Source organism: Mirounga leonina, unplaced genomic scaffold (genome assembly GCF_011800145.1).
Source record: "Mirounga leonina isolate KUSES-001 unplaced genomic scaffold, KU_Mleo_1.0 Mir_91, whole genome shotgun sequence".
NCBI classification, from domain to species: domain Eukaryota; kingdom Metazoa; phylum Chordata; class Mammalia; order Carnivora; family Phocidae; genus Mirounga; species Mirounga leonina.
The window spans coordinates 19,833,382-19,853,234 of record NW_023270839.1 but is presented as its reverse complement, the minus strand read 5'-3'; the positions used below and the strand labels follow the sequence as shown (position 1 = coordinate 19,853,234).

Below are 19,853 nucleotides of genomic sequence, written 5' to 3'. Positions count from 1 at the left end.
ATTGCTGAAGCGGTTTTCTAGTTTTTTTGGTCTCAGAAACATCTCTGCACTTCAGTTTAAACACTTGCCTAATTATTTTGTTAAGATAAATTTTTAAGAATGGATTTGCTGAAGAAAACAATGTGCTCTTTCTTAAGACTCTTTTTTTTTTTTCTTAAGACTCTTAAAAGTTACTCAGATTTACACTCTTTAGCAGTTTGTACATCTGGTGTTTTTACCAGATGTACCAGTATGGCACTGGTATTTTTAATCTTTGTTGATGCAGTAGTATCCCCCTTTCTGATAATAAATTATCTTTCTAGTCCTTCATCCTTTTTCTCTTTTTGTCAGAATTCCTTATTTAGTAAGGATATTCTTCATTTATTGTATTGTTGCATTTTTCACAATTTATTATTTGTTGTCCTATACAGTTTCATCATCCTTCATTGCTTTAAAATTTGATATGAACTTATAAATTAGTCCTTACCTACTTTGAATTTACAAATTTATTTTATGCTTTCACATTAGAAGTTAGTTGCAAAGAACCAAAGAATAGAATATAAAATACAAAGCTAATTTTTAGTCATGTTTTATACTCAATGTAAAAATGAGTATCTGATTTGCTACATTGCTTAAATAAGAGATGTGTTAAGGACAGCTCCTGTCACTATAGCTGGTATCTATTATTTGAAGCCAGTGTCCCACCAACCCAGATAAGAAGGAAGTCATTAGAGTTAGTTTGTTGACTTAAGGCTCTATGGTAATGATAGTGAAAACAATAATATTTCTATTGAGTAAATCTGCTCTAGTCTGGAGGAAAATACTGGACTGCATGGGCCATGAGCCTGATCCAGAAATATATGTTTTATGAAAGCTTTTCGTTCATATGTAACTAATTTATTCTTTTTTGATTTAATAGGATTTGATTAAACAATATAATACATTAATAGAAGAAATGCTTCAAGTCCTCATCTATATTGTAGGTAAGACTAAAACATGTTTGAAATAGGATATGAGTTCTTTTTAGAGAGAACATTAATAAAAACTGTAATTTATCATTTTACTCTCTTCCCAAACATAGCATAGAATATTAATGTGACTAATATGATTGCTATGTTTAGAAACCCAGCTTTTAAAAAAGCACAGCTCTATTATATCTTTATTTTTCAGTACCTGATTTATAATTGTTTGGTCTCGTTTGTAGAGGTCTGGAATACAATTATCCTACTTAGAAATGTAAATGAAAAATATCTGTACGTTGACTGCTGAAAATCTTATTTATATATGAAATTTCAGGTCTAAAATATATTTTCATCGTGTCATTCTATTAAATTACTTTGTGCAATACTGGCCATACTTTTATTTTTTATGTTCATTTTATAGTCTTTATTGATTTTATCAGCTAAGTAAAAGTTCTTAACTTCTCATTCTGGCTGTTGTTTCTTACTTTACTGCAGCAGACATGGCTTTATATTAGTAGTTCCTAGTGAGGATTCTAGCCATTAGTTAAATCTGAAAACATGGGTTCATTTTACTTGTTGTGAAAGAATTAGTTACTGACTGGCTGCTTGTCTCAGCAGGAAGTATGATAAACCTTAATTGCTAAATGAGATATACATGTGTAAAAGATTTTTAAATTAATGCTGTACTTTATTAAATTACAAAAACTTGAGGGGAATTTTAATGTTTGTTCTTGGAATACTATATGCAGAATTTCTAGTACTGTATTAAATTTTTGCTATTTTATATTTTTACTGTTTTATTATTGCTACTGTTATTTTTCTGTTATTGTGTTTATCCAGATTTATTGGGTTTTTCCTCCTATGTGATTTGATTCTTGGTTAATACTTGCTATATTCGGGCACCTGAGTGGCTCAGTCGTTAAGCGTCTGCCTTCAGCTCAGGTCATGATCCCAGGGTCCTGGGATCGAGTCCCACATCGGGCTCCCTCCTCGGGGGGAAGCCTGCTTCTCCCTCTCCTACTCCCGCTGCTTGTGTTCCTGCTCTCGCTGTCTCTGTCTCTGTCAAATAAATAAATAAAATCTTAAAAAAAAAAAAATACTTGCTATATTCTTGAGTATAATAAGTTCATTACTTTCAGGAGTCAACATTTAATATATATCATTAATATATATGTGTAAGTAATATATATGTAATTATATAATATTCTATAGTAATTACATATTGTATTGTTATACATTATATTATTATACTTCCATTATTTATAATATATTAACTATCAAGAGCATGCCATCTATATTCTTTGGGTCTCAGATTCCTGACTTGTAAAACTAGAAGCTAATCTGTATGATCTCTAAAGTTCCTTCTAGCACTGAACTTCTAGGGAATATTGTTTTAGGTGAAAGAAAATTGAAAGTTACAAAGTGCTTTACAAATGTTAAGAGGAATGATCTGTTTGAAATGAATTCACTTCACAAAAAGTCATTCTTTGGCTAATGTGTAGAATTTATCAAATCTCTTAGGCAAAAGTTTCCTATCTTTAAAATAACCTTGTTATAAATATCATAGGACTTTTTGTACATGCTGTAGTATTGAAAACCAGTGGTGACATAAGGCCAGTTATCGTAGGCCTTCTTAAGGCAATTAGAATTAGATGATATGACACCAATGAAGTTCCCATAGTTAACTGTATTTTCTCTCTCCATTTGGCAGTTTATTGAGATGAAAAATGGAAATGTGATCATGTGGGCATTTTAGCAACACCAGTCATTCCTGATACATATTATTTTAAGTATTTTGTTTTTGAGTTTCACTTTGTTCTTTCTTAAAATAACAAGTAGGGACAAAATTGAGGAAAATCTTGAAAGAAAAGCTATCGTTCAACAATGGCCACTGCTTTTTCAATGCCATGTGCTTTGTTTTCTGATTTAGAAGCACATGCTAATTTAATTGAGGGGCCTTGTTTCTAATGTGTATGTGTACCTCTGTGTTTGTGTGTGTATAAATTACAAGAAAGCCTGTGTTTTTAGATCTCTTCATTTTTCTTCCTCTGGCTTTTACATAATTTTATTCATATTTTTGAACATGTGCAAATAATTTGGTCCCTTTCTCATGGAGTTACTGCATTGTTCTGTGTAATAAGTGTTCCTGGTAGAAGAGATTTGAATAGAAAATAATTGTTTTACTGTTTCTTTTCATTGTTTGTATTAGGAGAGCGTTATGTACCTGGAGTGGGAAATGTGACCAAAGAAGAGGTCACAATGAGAGAAATTATTCACTTGCTTTGTATTGAACCCATGCCACATAGTGCCATTGCCAAAAATTTACCTGAGAATGTAAGTCCAATAAGGTTTTTTACTCCATTCACCTTAAGATGGGATTTTTTTTTTTCTTTTTTGTTAATTGGAAACTACTTTGAAGTTTGAGGAAAATCTATTTGGCAAATTTTCCAGATATAAACTTTAATTCTGGACTGCGGGGCATTAGGAAACATTTAAGAAACACTATAGCTATTTGGAAAACATCTTAGAACAAGAAATTCCCTGACTTTTTGTTTACCTTAAAATAAAATTTCTCCAGAGAAAAAGGGAGCTCCCTGAAATACTATTTGGGTAGTGTGTTAGTCTGGATCTTCCAAGAAGCAGATGTCAAGCCAAAACATACAAGAATTTATGAGGAATGATGCCTATGAGAGAAAATGGTGAGGGAGTTTGGAAAAGCTGAGGGAGCCATGAGACTGCCAGGCGAGGCTGATTTCAGGTGAAGGAAGGAAGAAAGGTTAGATAGAAGCATTCTAGACCACTGGGTAATCTACTCTAGGCTTGATGTCTTCCCCTGTATCCCAGAGTGAGCCTGCGTTAGTATCTCTGCTGCCTCTAACTGAGGCCTGCAGGGTGCTGTCTCAGGGCCACCTCAGGTGATACTTACGTGTTTGTATATACTGATTATCGAAGTAATAGTCCTAAAGATTATGAGTCTCATATTTTTTCTCCTGAGAGTTAATTATGAATTAGAACAATGATTTTTAAAAGAGAATTAGACTTATCTACTATCAAGGTGTTCTAGAGAAGTAGAATAGAGATAAGCTTGGACTATTGGTCATTTTTCCCAAAAAATATTTGTATCTTTTTCCAGTTTCATTGTTAACTGATTCTCAAGCTAACCATTTGGCATAACACCTTCATAATTTCTGCATATCTATCTACCATTTATTTATTTATTTGACAGAGAGAGACACAGCGAGAGAGGGAACACAAGCAGGGGGAGTGGGAGAGGGAAAAGCAGGCTTCCCACAGAGCAGGGAACCTGACATGGGGCTCGATCCCAGGACCCTGGGATCATGACCTGAGCCAAAGGCAGACACCTAATGACTGAGCCACCCAGATGCCCCAAGATTTAACTTACTTTTTTAAAGATTTATTTATTTGAGAGAAAGCCATGAGCACAAGAGTGGGGGGAGGGGCAGATGGAGAGAATCCTCAAGCAGACTCCCCACTGAGTGCAGAGCCCAATGTGGGGCCCAATCTCATGACCTATGAGATCATGACCTGAGCTGAAATCAAGAGTCAGATGCTCAACTGATTGAGCTACCCAGGCGCCCCTAACTTATATTTTTTCTTAGCATCTTTCTAGACAGTACTATCAGTGAAATAGTAGGTTTAGATTCTGGATTTTTTTTTCCTAATTCATATTAAAATAAGTGAGTAACTATTCAAAATTTTTAAAATATGTAACTGTGTGCAACCTAAAATAATTTCACATACCACTAGTGATACACATACCGTACTTTGCAAAAGAAATCTTTAGGGCATATCCTAACTTCATTGCTTACCCCAAGTGCATTATTTTTAAAGGAGGTTAAATATCATAATTTTTGCAAAACTATAGGAATCTGTGAGCTTGCTTTAGTATCTTGACTATGTTCTTATCCTGATTTGAAGTGATTACATAAAAAAATAGTATTTCTTGATTAAGGAAAAGTTCCAGCCAGTCAGAAAATTATTATAATGCAGAAGCCAGAATACATTTGGGCATCTACATGTGTTTTGCTGTAGATCCCATTTATGTTATAACCTTAGTTTTAGGTGTTGGTACAGCATGGATATGTGCTTAAATGATGTGGATGATGAACATATTACATAAAGGAAAGCTCTTTTTCTTTGAACTGTTGGGCAGGTATGTGTGTGTTTGTGTGTGTGTATCTATATGTATACATATATGAGGGCAAACTTAGATAAAATTTCTTCCATAAGTAGTTTATTTATAGATTTTATTTCTGTTTAGAAATTGATTCCTCAAAACAAAGCTAACTGGTTTCAGACCTAATTTTTTTATATTGGAAGTTGTTTTTTTTATTGCTTACAAAGTACTTCAAGAATGCTGTTGAAATGTATTTCAGTTCACAGTAAGAGAAGGAAAAGTCGTAACATGAAGGTAAAATGACAAAAATATTGTTTCAACAGGAAAATAATGAAACTGGCTTAGAGAATGTCATTAACAAAGTGGCCACATTTAAGTAAGTACTTAATATTTATGCTTATTCTGAGAGATAGACCAGTCTTTGCTCTTGTACTTTGGATACTTTGTAGAAGCTCTGAAGTCCTTGCCTGAGCTCCCAAGAACAAGAATGGAGTACCGATTAGAAAGAGTGAAAGTGAGAGGCACACAATAAGCACTTAGTATGTGTTTGTTGAAGAAATGAGTATCTTTAACAGGTGTATGAGAAATACTCATTTATGATATTAAATGACATAGATAGTAAGTACAGTTGACCCTTCAACACGGGTTTGAATAGCATGGGTCCACTTATACATCGAGTTTTTACAGTACAGTACTGGAGGGTATTTTCTCTTCCTTATGATTTTCTTAATAACATTTTCTTTCCTCCAGCTTTATTGTACGAATATGGTGTATAGTACATTTAACATACAAAATACATTTATTAATCAACTGTTTAGGTTATTAGTAAGGTTCCTGGTCAGTAGTAGGCTATTGATAGTTAAGTTTTTGATTGATAAAAGAAATAGAAGATGAACAAACAAATGGAAAGATATTCCATGCTCATGGATTGGAAGAATTAATATTATTAAAATGTGCAAATTATTCAAAGCAATCTGTAGATTCAGTGCAATCCCTATCAAAATACCAACAGCATTTTTCACAAAACTAGAACAAATAATACTAACATTTGTATGAAACCACAAAAACCCAGATAGCCAAAGAAATCTTAAGAAAGAAGAACAAAGCTGGAGGTGTTACAATTCCAGATTTCAAGACATACTACAGAGCTATAGTAATCAAAATTGTATGGTCAGATTGGTTAAAATAAAAAATACAAGAAACAGCAAGTGTTAGTGAGGATGTGGAGAAAAAGGAACCTTGTCATACTGTGGGGTGGGAATGCAAACTGGTGCAGCCACTCTGGAGAACAGTTTGGAGGTTCCTCAAGAAGTTAAAAGTAGAACTACCCTACGATCCAGTAATCGCATTACTGGGTATTTACCCAAAAAGTAGAGAAACACTAATTCAAAGGAACACATGCACCCCTTTGTTTATTGCAGCATTATTTACAATAGCCAAATTATGGAAGCAGCCCAAGTGTCCATCGATAGATGGACAAAGAAGGGGTGGTATATATTATACAATGAAACATTATTCAGCCATAAAAAAGAATGAAATCATGCCGTTTGCAGCAACATAGCTGGAGCTGGAGAGTATAATGCTAAGCAAAATAAGTCAATCAGAGAAAGACAGATACCATATGATCTCACTCATATGTGGAATTTAAGAAACAAAACAAATGAACAAAGGGGAAAAAAGAGAGAGAAACCAAGAAACAGATTCTTGAAAATAGAGAACAAACTCGTGGTTGCCAGAGGGGAGATTGGTGGGGGGATGGGTGAAATAGATGATGGGGAGATGAAGGAGTGCACTTGTGATGAGCACTAGGTGTTGTATGGAATTGTTGAATCACTATATTTTATACCTGAAACTAATATAACACTGTTAACTATACTGGAATTAAACTAATAATAATAATAAAAACCGGTATGCTACTGGCACAAAAACAGGCACATAGATCAGTGGAATAGAAAAGAGAGCCCAGAAGTAAACCCATAATTATATGGTTAATTAAGCTATGGTGAAGAAGGCAAGAATATACAATGGGGAAAACACAGTCTCCTCATAAATGGCACCAGGAAAAAAAATTGGACAACTCCATGTAAAAGAATGAAACTGGACCACCTATTAACACCATACACAAAAATAAACCCAGCATGGATTAAAAACTTAATGTGAGACCTAAAGCCATAAAAATCCTAGAAGAGAACACAGGCAGTAATTTCTCTGACATTGGCCGTAGCAGCATTTTTCTAAATGTCTCCTGACAAGTGAAACAAAAGCAAAAATAAACTATTGGGACTACATTAAAATAAAAAGCTTTTGCACAGTGAAGGAAACCATCAACAAAACAAAAAGGCAACATACTGAATGGGAGATTTTATAATTCTTTGATTCTTTGAGATACATGAAATGGAAATAAGATTTTAAGTGGATTAATTCTTAAAATTCAAAAAATTCCTACTGGTAGTGAATTTCTACTTTCTATAGTATTATGGTCATAAATTAGTGGTTTTAAATAACTTTTAAAATAGGATGTAGCTTTTTTATGGTTTAATAATACTCAGTAACCTTTTTCACTTAAAAATTCAAAAGAAACTAAAAGCTGTTTAGTGTGCTGAACAAATATGAAGTATTCCTTTTGGCTTTGATGCTTTTCCTTATAGTGCTGTATGAAGGATTCAACACTGTTTTTTTCTTTTTTCTTTTTTTTAAGATTTATTTATTTATTAGAGAGAGCATGCGTGGAGGTGGGGAGGGGCAGAGGGAGGCAGAGAATCTCAAGCAGACTCCCCGCTGAGCATGAGCCCAGCAAGGGGCTCCATCTCATGAGCCTGAGATAGTGACCTGAGCTGAAATTAAGAGTTGGACGCTTAATTGAGCCACCCAGGTGCCCCAACACTGTATTTTCATCTCCGATTTGATATCTCACTACTGTTTTAGAAAGCCTTAGCAAATTAAGTAGGGCATCAATCAAATGAGGTCTGTATAATATAAAATAAGTTTCCTCAGCTTTATTTAAATTTCTTAATTATGAAACACAACTTGGCTGTTATAAGGACTTTGAGCTTGCAGTGTAGGTTTTTAGTTTTACTGTTGGAATGAAATTAGTCATTTCAGTTTAAGCAAGCTAATTGATAAGTGATTGTATTTCTTCTAGATTTTGACAGTTTGATTAATTTTTAGGTTCTTATTTTCAGTATTTTATACTACAAGAACACCACAGTTCATCTCTATATTTTCTGTTCAGGAAACCAGGTGTGTCCGGCCATGGAGTTTATGAACTGAAAGATGAATCATTGAAAGACTTCAATATGTACTTTTATCATTATTCCAAAACACAGCATAGCAAGGTAGGAAAGATATGCTTTTCAGTAAATAAGCCTAAAATGCTTTATGGTTTCTAACTCCACAGAAAATTTCCTGGTTTTTATGTAGTTTCATACTGGTTCTCACTAATAGGGCCATTATCTCACCCAAGAAATTAAAATTGAATCAGTAATGTTATCTAGTGTACAGGCAGTATTTAAATTTTTCTGATTTACCAGAAATATCCTTTATCACTGTCTCATGGGGAGGAGGATTCAGTCAAGAATCTTGCACTTCATTTGGTGTCATGTTTCTGTAATCTTTTAATTTAGGGTAGTCTTTTTGCCTGTTTAGTCTCTCATAATATTGCCATTTCTGTAGAGTATGGACTACTGATCTTTTAGAATATCCTACATTCTGAATGTGCCTGATTATATTCACATGGTTAGATTCAAGTTAAACTTTTTGGGGCAAGAATATTATATAGGTAATATATTGTATCACATCAGTAGGCACATAATGTCTATTTGTCCCATTAAGGGTAATGTTAAGTTTGATCACTTAGGGTGATGTCTGGACTTGTCCTTATAAATGTGATTGAATAATTTCCAGCCCATAGTACGATGCCCTGAATATATAATAGGCACTAAATGAGTATTGTTGACCGAAAGAATGGGGAGTAAAATCTTGAGGAGGGATGTTACTCATCTGGTTTGCAGTTGCTTTTCCTAGGACAGTCATTTCATTTCTGGCACAAGGTAACATTTTGAATACATACTTAGTATGTATTTTGGTAGGCTCCTGGATCTTTCCTGCCTGCTTCAAACTATTCCATTTGTTTCATGCTTGCCAAGCAGTATATTTAAAGTTACTCTTTTTTTCTTTTTTAATACAAAGGCGGAACATATGCAGAAAAAAAGGAGAAAACAAGAAAACAAAGATGAAGGTAAAAAGTGAGATTCCGAATTGACTCATTTTTTTAAGATTTTATTTTTTTATTCTGAGGGAGAGTGAGCAGGGGGAGGGGCAGAGGGGGAAGGAGAGAGGCAAGCAGACCCCGCTCTGAGTGCACAGCCTGATGCACGACTCGATCTTACAACCCTGAGATCATAACCTGAGCTAAAATCAAGAGTCAGACGCTTAACCAGCTGAACCCTCCCACCCAGGTGCCCCTGAATTGACTCATTTTGACTATTTTCTGTGGTTTTTGTATCAGCAAAGCGTATAGTGTTTTTCGTTTTTGTTTTTGTTGTTTTTTAAGAGTGGGCAACTAATGGAAGTGTAAAGAACCCTTTAATTCTTGCCCTCACATTAAGTTATGGCTTACATCAATCGGGACAGAATTTTTAAATATATAGCAATTAGAGTCTATTTTGAGTGATTAATATAGTGACTTATATTTCCCTTGACATTGATGTGTTCACTGCTCTAAAGGTAACAAAAATCATGTGTTGTTGCGTGTAATATGATTTTGACATATGCAATTTAGCATGTAGGATAACCTAAATAAAAATATACTTGTCTCTTCTGCTATCCATCTTCCACTCACTACAGCATTACCACCACCACCACCTCCTGAATTCTGCCCTGCTTTCAGCAAAGTGGTTAACCTTCTCAATTGTGATATCATGATGTACATTCTCAGGATCATATTTGAGCGGGCAATTGACACAGATTCTAACTTGTGGACTGAAGGAATGCTTCAGATGGTATGTATACTTGAAATATTTTTTCTACTTCCAATACTGTCTCTACATCGTAGGGTTTGTGAGGAGCCAGGGAAAAGATCTTTGGTCTAACTTTGTAACTTCAGTCAGAACCACACTAGAGCACCTGAGACCTGGGGGTCATTAAAAATAGTTTAGATGTGGCATAGACTTTCTTAGTCATACATTCTCATGTTTTTAGTATCCTTACTCTTGAGAACCATTTATACTGGAAAATAAAATAAAATAAAAAGCCTGCCCTGCTAATAATAAATCGGTATATCCTTATTGCATTATAATTTTCTACATTTCTTATTTTACTTGTATTATGAGCAAGTAGTGATTTGAAGACAGACTTGAATCTTGGGTTATCCCACTCCTATTTAGGAGCAAAGAATAATTTCTCCATTTTACTGGTAAGTGGGTATAAGTATAATTATTTCATAGAGTTTTTATGAGAATTAGCTCATTAAGTAGAAGCAGCTATTTTTTCTTGATATTGTTATAGATAAATTACTTAGTAGTGTCATCTTTGGTAGCTATAACTGGGTATTTAACTTAATTTAAAATTTGATTAATTTAATTTAATTAATTTTCTTTCTTCCTTGGCTGTTATTGGTCTGGAGGTTCTAAATACTGGTCATACTGTAATGTGTATCTCAATTTTTGTTATAACAATGGTAAATACATGAGTAAAAAATTTCAGGCCATGGAGATATATTTGAAATCAAAGGTTAAAATTTCTCTCCCTACCCCCTAGTGTCCTACCTAGGAGATAAGCACTGTTAAAGGTGTGTATCTTCTGGAAATCATTCCATTTTAGCACATATAGGCCTATTTCATTCTTGATAGATGATTGCTCCATTGTGTGGATATGTATAGTTCGCTTAACCAGTCTCCTATTAATAGACATTTAGGTTATTTTTAGGTCTCCGTGTAATAACACTGAAATGAACATCCTTGTACAAATATCTTTGCATACTTGAGTGTGTTGTCATACTGATTCTTAATACTAGGTCTGTACCTTTACATTTTTGATAAATATCGTCAAATTGGCCTTCAAAATGTTACACCAGTTTACTTTGACATAACCAGTGTGGTGGAAAGTGCCTGTTTTCCTGCACCTCAGCCAGCTCTGTATTTTACTGAACTCTAAAAATTTTGCCACTGTAATAGGTGAAAAACAGGATGGTCTTGTTTCAGTTCACATTTCTTCAATTTTAAGTGAGGTTGAACATTTTTCATATGTGTATTTATCATTTCTCTTTCTGAGAACCGCTTGTTTTTAACCTTTGCCCCTTTTTTACCTATCAGATTGCTTATTTTTACCTTCATTTAAAATATATTTACCTCTGGAAGCACAGTTTTATAGATCTTTTCATATTCCCCTTTCAGGCATTTCATATTCTGGCATTGGGTTTACTGGAAGAAAAGCAGCAGCTTCAAAAAGCTCCTGAAGAAGAAGTGACATTTGACTTTTACCATAAGGCTTCAAGTATGTTTTAGTATTAATTTTCAGCATAGCTTCAGCTAATTACGAATTTGTAAATGAAAGTTTAGCTCTTACAGAGTGTTAATCTACCACTCCTTAAAGTATAGACAGTTCTGAAATTAATACTTTTCCTAGCATCTTTAGTTTTTAACTGATGTTTTCAACAATAAAAATATATTTTCAATCCCCTACTACAATCTTTCTCACTGCTTAACCCCCCCCTTTTTTTTGACTGTAGACGTCCAAGTGAATGATAGTGAGTTTGTCTTGCACTGTTTTCTTTCTGGCAGAACAGGATAGGTTTAGATTAGATTTTTACTAAGATGTATTTAGATTTATTTATTACATTAAGACAGTTTCATCAAAGCACATTCCAGGGACATTGATTATGAAACCAATAGGAGAAAAGCATCTCATATTCTGTTTACAGACTGTATTCTTTAGGTCCTTGAAGACATCCTAAACCTATTCAGTTTATGGATATAAAAAGCCCCCACTTTCATATTTTTGGGAGCTTTGGTTCTCATTAACTACTTTTACTAGACAGTGAGCCAAGTGGAGGAAAGGCGGGAGACAGATCATTAAAGGTAGCTTTTATTTAGCAACCCCAGTGGAAAATGTATTAAGAGTTTTAAAATAATTCAAGTTTTTCAAGTTGTTGAATTAAGTACTGAGTACTTCATGTCATTGCAGATTCTCCCATTGAAAAATTAATGTAGTTAAGGGAGTGATTTTGAACTTTGGTTAGCAATGTGAATAACATAACACTATAGATTATAATTATAAAGGTTTTTATTTATGATTTGTAACTTTTGTGTTTTAAAAAAGGATTGGGAAGTTCAGCCATGAATGCTCAGAATATACAAATGCTTTTGGAAAAACTCAAAGGAATTCCCCAGTTAGAAGGCCAGAAGGACATGATAACATGGATACTCCAGGTGAACCTGATAAATAAACTGTATCATATCTTGGTTTAAATATTGAAGAATCCTCTGCCTGTAATGTTAAACCACTATTCTCCAATTATAAAGTCATTTACTACTGATTTCATGGTCACTCACATATTTTCATGTTTTAGTGGAGGTTTTTTTTTTTAATAAATTAAGATTTATTTATTTGTGTCATTATTCAGTCAGCATCTGTTGAATGCCTATTATAGTGCCGTGGTCATTTCTAGACTCAACAACACAGATAAGGTGCTTGCTATCATGGAGAATACACTAGTTGAGGTACAGTCAATGAACAAGAAAAGGATAATTCAGTAGATGAATAGAGGGTAACTTCAGATGGGTAGTCAGAAAGGCCTCTTTTGGGGTGCCTGGGTGGTGTAGTCAGTTAAGCATCCAATTCTTGGTTTCGGCTCAGGTCACGATCTCAGGGTTTTGAGATCAAGCCCCGTGTCGGGCCTTGCGCTCAGGGCGGAGTCTGCTTGAGAGTCTCTGTCCCTCTCCCTCTGCCCCTCCTGCTTGTTCGCATTCTCTCTCTCTCTCAAGTAAATAAATAAATCTTTAAAAAAAAAAAAAGTCCTCATTTAGGAGGTGACATTGAAACTGAATGACATGGAGCCAGACTTATAAAAATCTGTAAGAGTATTCCACAAAAAGGAGACCACACTGCAAAAGCTCTAAGGTGGCCAGAAAGAAGGCCAGTATGACTGAAGCACAATGAGGGAAGGAGAGAAGGTAGGAAACAAGGTCAGAGGGGCAGCCAAGAGCCAGATCATATAGGACCTGACAGGTGAGGGTAAAATGATGGATGTTATTTTTGAGGACAGTGGGAAACCATTAAAGGATTTGAGTGACATAATCTGGTCTCTCCTTCTGTAAGATCACTGTGGCTCCTATGGTGTAAGTGGATTATAGGGGACAAGAGTAAAAGCAGAGAAACTATTACAATATTGTTGCAGAGGGGCGCCTGGGTGGCTCAGTCGGTTAAGCGTCTACCTTCGGCTCAGGTTGTGATCTCAGGGTCCTGGGACCGAGCCCCATGTCAGGCTTCCTGCTCTGCAGGGAGTCTGCCTCTCCCTTTACCCTTCCCCCCTGCTCATGTTCTCTCTCCCTATCTCTCTCTCAAATAAATAAATAAAATCTTAAAAAAAAAAAAAAAGAAAAGAAAGAAAACTGTTGCAGAAATCCTGTTGAGAAATGAGTGTGACCAAGGCTCAGGTGCAGATGGCAAGAAGCTGAACTGATTCAGATGTAATTTGGTGGCAGAATATATAGGATTTGTTGATAGATAATGGTGGAAAGGATGAGGGAGATCACAGAGTCAAAAATGACTTGGATTTGAAGCTTGAACTGTTGGGTAGATGCCACTGCCTTTGGGGAGGAGTGAATAAGGGGTAGTAAGAGAAGCCAGGAATATTACCTTAATGGGAAACCCTCCACATGGAAACATGAAGCCAAGACTATGGAGCTTCCCCTCACTGTATTTATTAAAAAATTCTGATGTGATCAGCTAGATACTGTTTTGATAACTAGAATATGGAGTGGTTATTTTCCATATTTACATCAATTGGAGATCTTTGTATTGATCTGTACTTCAAGAAGTCAGCTTTTTTCTTAACTAGAGATGCTCCTTAAACATGCTTGATATAAGATAATGATGTTATTATTAAGGTTTCTCTTGGAGTAGAATTCACAAGTATTTAGTATTTGTGTTAAATTTGCCAATATAATAATTTTAAAAATATAAACCAAAACAGAAACAAGGTAGATAAGTATTCAACTCTTATTAAGAAAATAAATTGAGGAGGCACCTGTGTGGCTCAGTCAGCTAAGCTTCTGTCTTTGGCTCAGGTCATGATCCTGGGGTACTGGAATTGAGCCCCAAATTGGGCTTCCTGCTCAGCGGGGAGTCTGCTTCTCCCTCTCCCTCTGTCCCTCCCCCTCGCTCATGTACACTTGTGCTGTCTCTCAAATAAATGAAATCTTAAAAAAAAAAAAGAAAAGAAAAGAAATCAGGGGTGCCTGGGTGTCTCAGTCAGTTAACCATCCAACTCTTGATCTCAGCTCAGGTCTTGATCTCAGGGATTTGAGTTCAAGCCCCACGTTGGTCTCTACAGTGGGCATGGAGCCTACTTAAAAGAAGGAAAGAAAAGAAAAAAAATAAATTGAACTACATTTAGTTCAACATTTATATCTTATAGATACAATATTATATATTGGAGATCTGTTTCCAAAAATTTATTTTCTTTTAATAAAAATAGAAGTTCATTGTCAAAATAGACAAAAAGTACAAGTATCAGCTCATACACTTACTAGGTATTTTCCCCAAATGTTTAATATAAAGTTGTGTTGTAAGTTCCTTGTGGGAGGTTTTTACACATGAGAATGTGACTCCTTCAAAATAAAAATAAGTTTTGTGGATGTACCATCCTATTGCTAAAACTTTGATTTTTGTTAAAAAGAATGAAACTGATCTATATAAGCTATTGTGGAAATATCTCCACAGATAAATGTTTAAGTGAAAAAGAAAGATAGGAAACAGTGTAAATGGTAGGGTTGCTTTTGATGAGAATATATGTAAATATAGAAAAATATATATTCTTTTTTTTTTTTAAAGATTTTATTTATTTATTTGAGAGAGAGAGAATGAGAAAGAGAGAGCACATGAGAGGGGGGAGGGTCAGAGGGAGAAGCAGACCCCCTGCTGAGCAAGGAGCCCAATATGGGACTCGATCCCGGGACTCCAGGATCATGACCTGAGCCGAAGGCAGTCGCTTAACCAACTGAGCCACCCAGGCGCCTGAAAAATATATATTCTGATAATTTTTTTTCTGCAAAAAAATAGTAATTGTTTTTTTTTTTTTTTTAAGAGAAAGCAGGGGAGGGGCAAAGGAGAGGGAGAGAGAGAATCTTAAGCAGGCTCCACACCCATAGTGGAGCCCGAAGCAGGGCTCAGTCTCATGACCCTCACATCATGACCTGGGCCAAAGTCAAGAGTTAGTTGCTTAACTGACTGAGCCACCAGGTGCCCCCTAATAATCTTTAATTTAGTTAATTTTGGGGAGAGCAACTGGCTTCAGGAAGAGAGGGTTTCACTTTCCATTTTGTATTTTTGTCTTTATATGTCTTTGTACTAAAAATGTTATTTTAAATTAAAAAAAATTTTTCCCCTGGCAAAAGTAGAGGTACTCTCATACCTGCAGATGGAATCACCTGATTTTACTGCCTGCAACCTCCTCCTTAGCTGTATTGCTCATCAACTAGGGGAGGTGTTTGTCAGAGTCAGGAGTTACTTTTTATATACTTAAACTAATTATATAACTATTTACATGTGTAACTATTTGTGTGTGTGTATATATGTCAAATTTAAGTCAAAGATATTTGGTGACATGATGACAAAATCAAATTACTGAATTTTTCTGTGTCTGGTCAGTCTAACCAAATCTTTTAACATTTCATCTGTTTCTCACAGATGTTTGACACAGTGAAGCGATTAAGAGAAAAATCTTGTTTAATTGTAGCAACTACATCAGGATCAGAATCTATTAAGAATGATGAGGTAATAACATAATAATGGTGATGTTCTTCTCTGTCTTTGAACTTTACTGGTGTAAGAGAGCTGCTGCTTTTTTGTTAGAAGGAACCTGTTTGTTGTAAAGTTTGAGATGTCCATCTTCTTTTGTTCGTTGTGTTTCTATATCACAGGGATTAGTGGTATTTGACATATAGTTATCCAGTATAACATATGTATTTTATAAAAGCAGAGGAAATTGATGTACAGTGGAGCTCTGTTGGAAATACCATAGTTTATTAATTTTTGAAATATTTTAATATCTGAAATTGGGATATATCCTATAATGACTTCTTATAATTTAATCAGCAGCATTCTTTTCTTAGTGGAACATAAGATAATGCTACATCTTAGATTCAATGAAATGCGGTAATATTTAGGTTATGAATTTCTATAATATAATGAATCAGGTTTTGATTATTCTAATCTTAAAATTATTAGAATACCATTGTGATTTTTTTTTATTGTGATTTTTAACTAACCCTCCTAAAAGAAAAACACTGGACTTAAGTTAGATATAAACAAAAAGACACCATACATCTCAGTTGTATGTTTAAGTTCTCAGTCTTAGCAGTGCATCTAGTCGTAACTGTTAGATATCATCAAATTGGGTAAAATTGATTAAATGTCAGTGATTAAATGACTGACATATGATTTAAAATTTTTTTCTTTCAATTTTATTTCTTAACCTACCTGCATTGAGTATAAAATGCAATTTATTAGATATTTAAGGTACTTGGGGCTTTTACATTGAATTATTAAAATAACCAAAAGAGCAGTTAGTTGTATGATATGATGGAGCCTATATGCTCATTTTGAGACATTAGATTGAGTCTAAGCTTAAGCGGTAATCAAAGTTTATCAGACTCTTACTCTAGGAAATTTTGCCTGACTGAACAGTATATGTAAATTTCAACAATGGATCTTACCTAATTTTTGTGGCTTCTTAATACCCAGATTACTCATGATAAAGAAAAAGCAGAACGGAAAAGAAAAGCTGAAGCTGCTAGACTGCACCGCCAGAAGATCATGGCTCAGATGTCTGCCTTACAGAAAAACTTTATTGAAACTCACAAACTCATGTATGACAGCACCTCAGAAATGTCTGGGAAAGAAGACTCCATTATGGAGGAAGAGAGGTAAAACCAAGCAAAACTAGAAATTAGCAACTCAGTTTTTTGGAGGGAAAATGACATATTCATTTTATATAAAATTTTTCCAAAATATGTTTCATAGTAAGACAAATTACATTTATTTTTAAACTACGAAAGGCACAGTGAAAGCTCTTAAGGTACTAATTGAATGTAAGTTTATGTTCATAAGCAGTTCAAGTGCACAATAGTTTGTTGAGAGGCTTTATGCATAAAAAGATACAAAATGGGAATGGCACAAATCAAAATCAACTTCTGTTATCTTGTATGTACAGGCTCTTTTATTTATTTTTTTATATTAAAAAATGTAAGTACTAATTGTACTTTTTGTGTTTCTTTGAACTTATTTTAATATTCTTTTATATTGACATAATATATTGCAGAGTGTATTACATATTGCACAGGCTTTTTTAGATGCACATTTATGTATCAGTTCAAATATTCCACATCATTTTTATGATTTCTGGTAAAAATGACTGCAGTTATAACAGATTGGAAAAAAAAATCCTTCACTTGAAAAAGGTTTATATTCGTCGTTCATTTTTTCTTCAAGAGAAAGAAGACAATGCCTATAGTTGTGGTCATGGATACCACATTAGAAAATGGGAATCGGGGTGCCTGGGTGGCTCAGTCATCTGCCTTCAGCTCAGGTCATGATCCCAGGGTCCTGGGATGGAGCCCCGCATCGGGCTCCCTGCTCAGCGGGAACCTGCTTCTCCCTCTCCCGCTCCGCCTGCTTGTGTTCCCTCTCTCGCTGTGTCTCTCTCTATCAAATAAATAAATAAAATCTTTAAAAAAAAAAAGAAGGGGCGCCTGGGTGGCTCAGTTGTTAAGCGTCTGCCTTCAGCTCAGGTCATGATCCCAGGGTCCTGGGATCTAGCCCCACATCAGGCTCCCTGTTCTGTGGGAAGCCTGCCTCTCCCTCTCCCACTCCCCCTGCTTGTGTTCCCTCTCTCGCTGTGTCTCTCTCTGTCAAATAAATAAAATCTTTAAAAAAAATAAAATAAAATAAATTTAAAAATTTAAAAATTTAAAAAAAAAGAAAATGGGAATCAGTAAATCTAGTGTTCTGGGTCCCACTGTGATGTGCTCTTGGGGAAATCAGCTAACCTGTTGAGAGTCAAACTCTGTGGGATGTTATATAGATACAGTGAGAAAAGGAGGCAAAATAAGGGTACCTTTAAAAGCATTCCAATTAAAAATATTGTAAATACCTCCTATGCTTATTTTTAAAAACAAGCTTCCACTGCTGTTTAAACAGTGCGTGTTGTGGATAGTTTTAGGAAATTGTGCCTTTGCAATAACAATAGTAACAATATACATAATATATCTGTATTCCTGAAGTTGAATATGCTAACAAGTACCAATAAGAATAAAGACTATATATTTTAAAGATTAAAAAAAAGATATAAAGGTTAAGGTATCCTTGGCTGATGATAGTAATAAAACTAGAAATTAACACAAAACTTTAAACAACAGAAGTTCTAGCCCTCTAGATATTACATATTGGCAGCATACTCCTTAGAAAGTAATGAAAGAGATTACCATATATTTATCCAAACAACAGGATATAAGCAAATATGTGCTCAGAGTTAATTAATGGCCTTAATATTTTTATTATTTATTTTTTATTGCCTGATTGATTGCATACATAAAATTGTGTTCTCATTGAAAACAATTCAAATAATACAGTTAGTTCCCTTTGACCATCCTCTACATTCCTTATTATTCTGCACAGATAACCATTGTTAATAAATAACTCTGTTCTCTACCTCTTTCTGTGCATTTATTAATGTGCACATAAATGAATTTTGTTTTGTTTTTTTAATAGGTTGTTTTACCATGCCTTTTGTTCTGCAGATTGCTTTTTTACTCAGTGTCATAAATCTTTTCATGTCACTGCATATAGATCTATGGTATAGATTCTACATGATTCTTTATGACTACTGCATAGTAGTCCATAGTGTGTATATATAATATTTTATTTATCAGACTTGGAGCATTTAAGTTGATTTTCCCTTATTTTCCATTTTTCCCTTATTATAAACAATGTGTCAGAACATTTTTAGCTATTTGCTTTCTTGTACAATTGTATAAGTACTTCTCAAGGATGGAAATAATATGTGAAAGAGCTAAGTCATAATTATTTGAAATTTTAATAGATACTGCCACAGTGTCCTCCAGAATAGTTTTACCAATTCCTACTCCCAACAGTGTTTGAGAGTTTCTATTTCTTTCATATTCACCAATAATTACTATTATCAGTACTTGAAAAAATTAGATATAATCAACATTATAAGCCTGTACCAGTCAGAATTTCCCTGATTACTAGTTAGTATTAAGTTGAGCATCTTTTCATATGATTGTTCACTAGTCTGTTGTGTTTTGTCTTCTGGGAATTACCTATTACTATCCTTTGCCCATCTCTTTTGGATACTTTGCTTTTGTTTTATTGATCTTTAGAAGTCCTTTCAAATTATGGATACTAAACTTTGTTGCATGTTTCCCATATTTTGTCCCAATTCTTTTATTAATTATAAAGTTAAGCCATAGAGAAGTTTTCAGTGTTGATAAGGACAGATTTATCAGTCTTTTAGAGTTTTAATTTTTTGTATC

General features: G+C 34.4%; 1 protein-coding gene across 3 annotated transcripts in view; it reads left to right on the top strand.

Moving 5' to 3' along the window:
* UBR1 (ubiquitin protein ligase E3 component n-recognin 1) overlaps positions 1–19,853 on the top strand; it is a 149,906-nt gene that overhangs the window by 70,497 nt on the left and 59,556 nt on the right. For all 3 annotated transcript variants that reach the window (XM_034994128.1, XM_034994129.1, XM_034994130.1), the window contains 10 exons: positions 899–962; positions 3,151–3,275; positions 5,403–5,455; positions 8,312–8,414; positions 9,268–9,316; positions 9,925–10,079; positions 11,472–11,571; positions 12,397–12,506; positions 15,988–16,074; positions 17,044–17,225. In XM_034994128.1, coding sequence (XP_034850019.1) covers positions 899–962; positions 3,151–3,275; positions 5,403–5,455; positions 8,312–8,414; positions 9,268–9,316; positions 9,925–10,079; positions 11,472–11,571; positions 12,397–12,506; positions 15,988–16,074; positions 17,044–17,225 — 1,028 coding nt within the window. The remainder of the gene's footprint in view (positions 1–898; positions 963–3,150; positions 3,276–5,402; positions 5,456–8,311; positions 8,415–9,267; positions 9,317–9,924; positions 10,080–11,471; positions 11,572–12,396; positions 12,507–15,987; positions 16,075–17,043; positions 17,226–19,853) is intronic.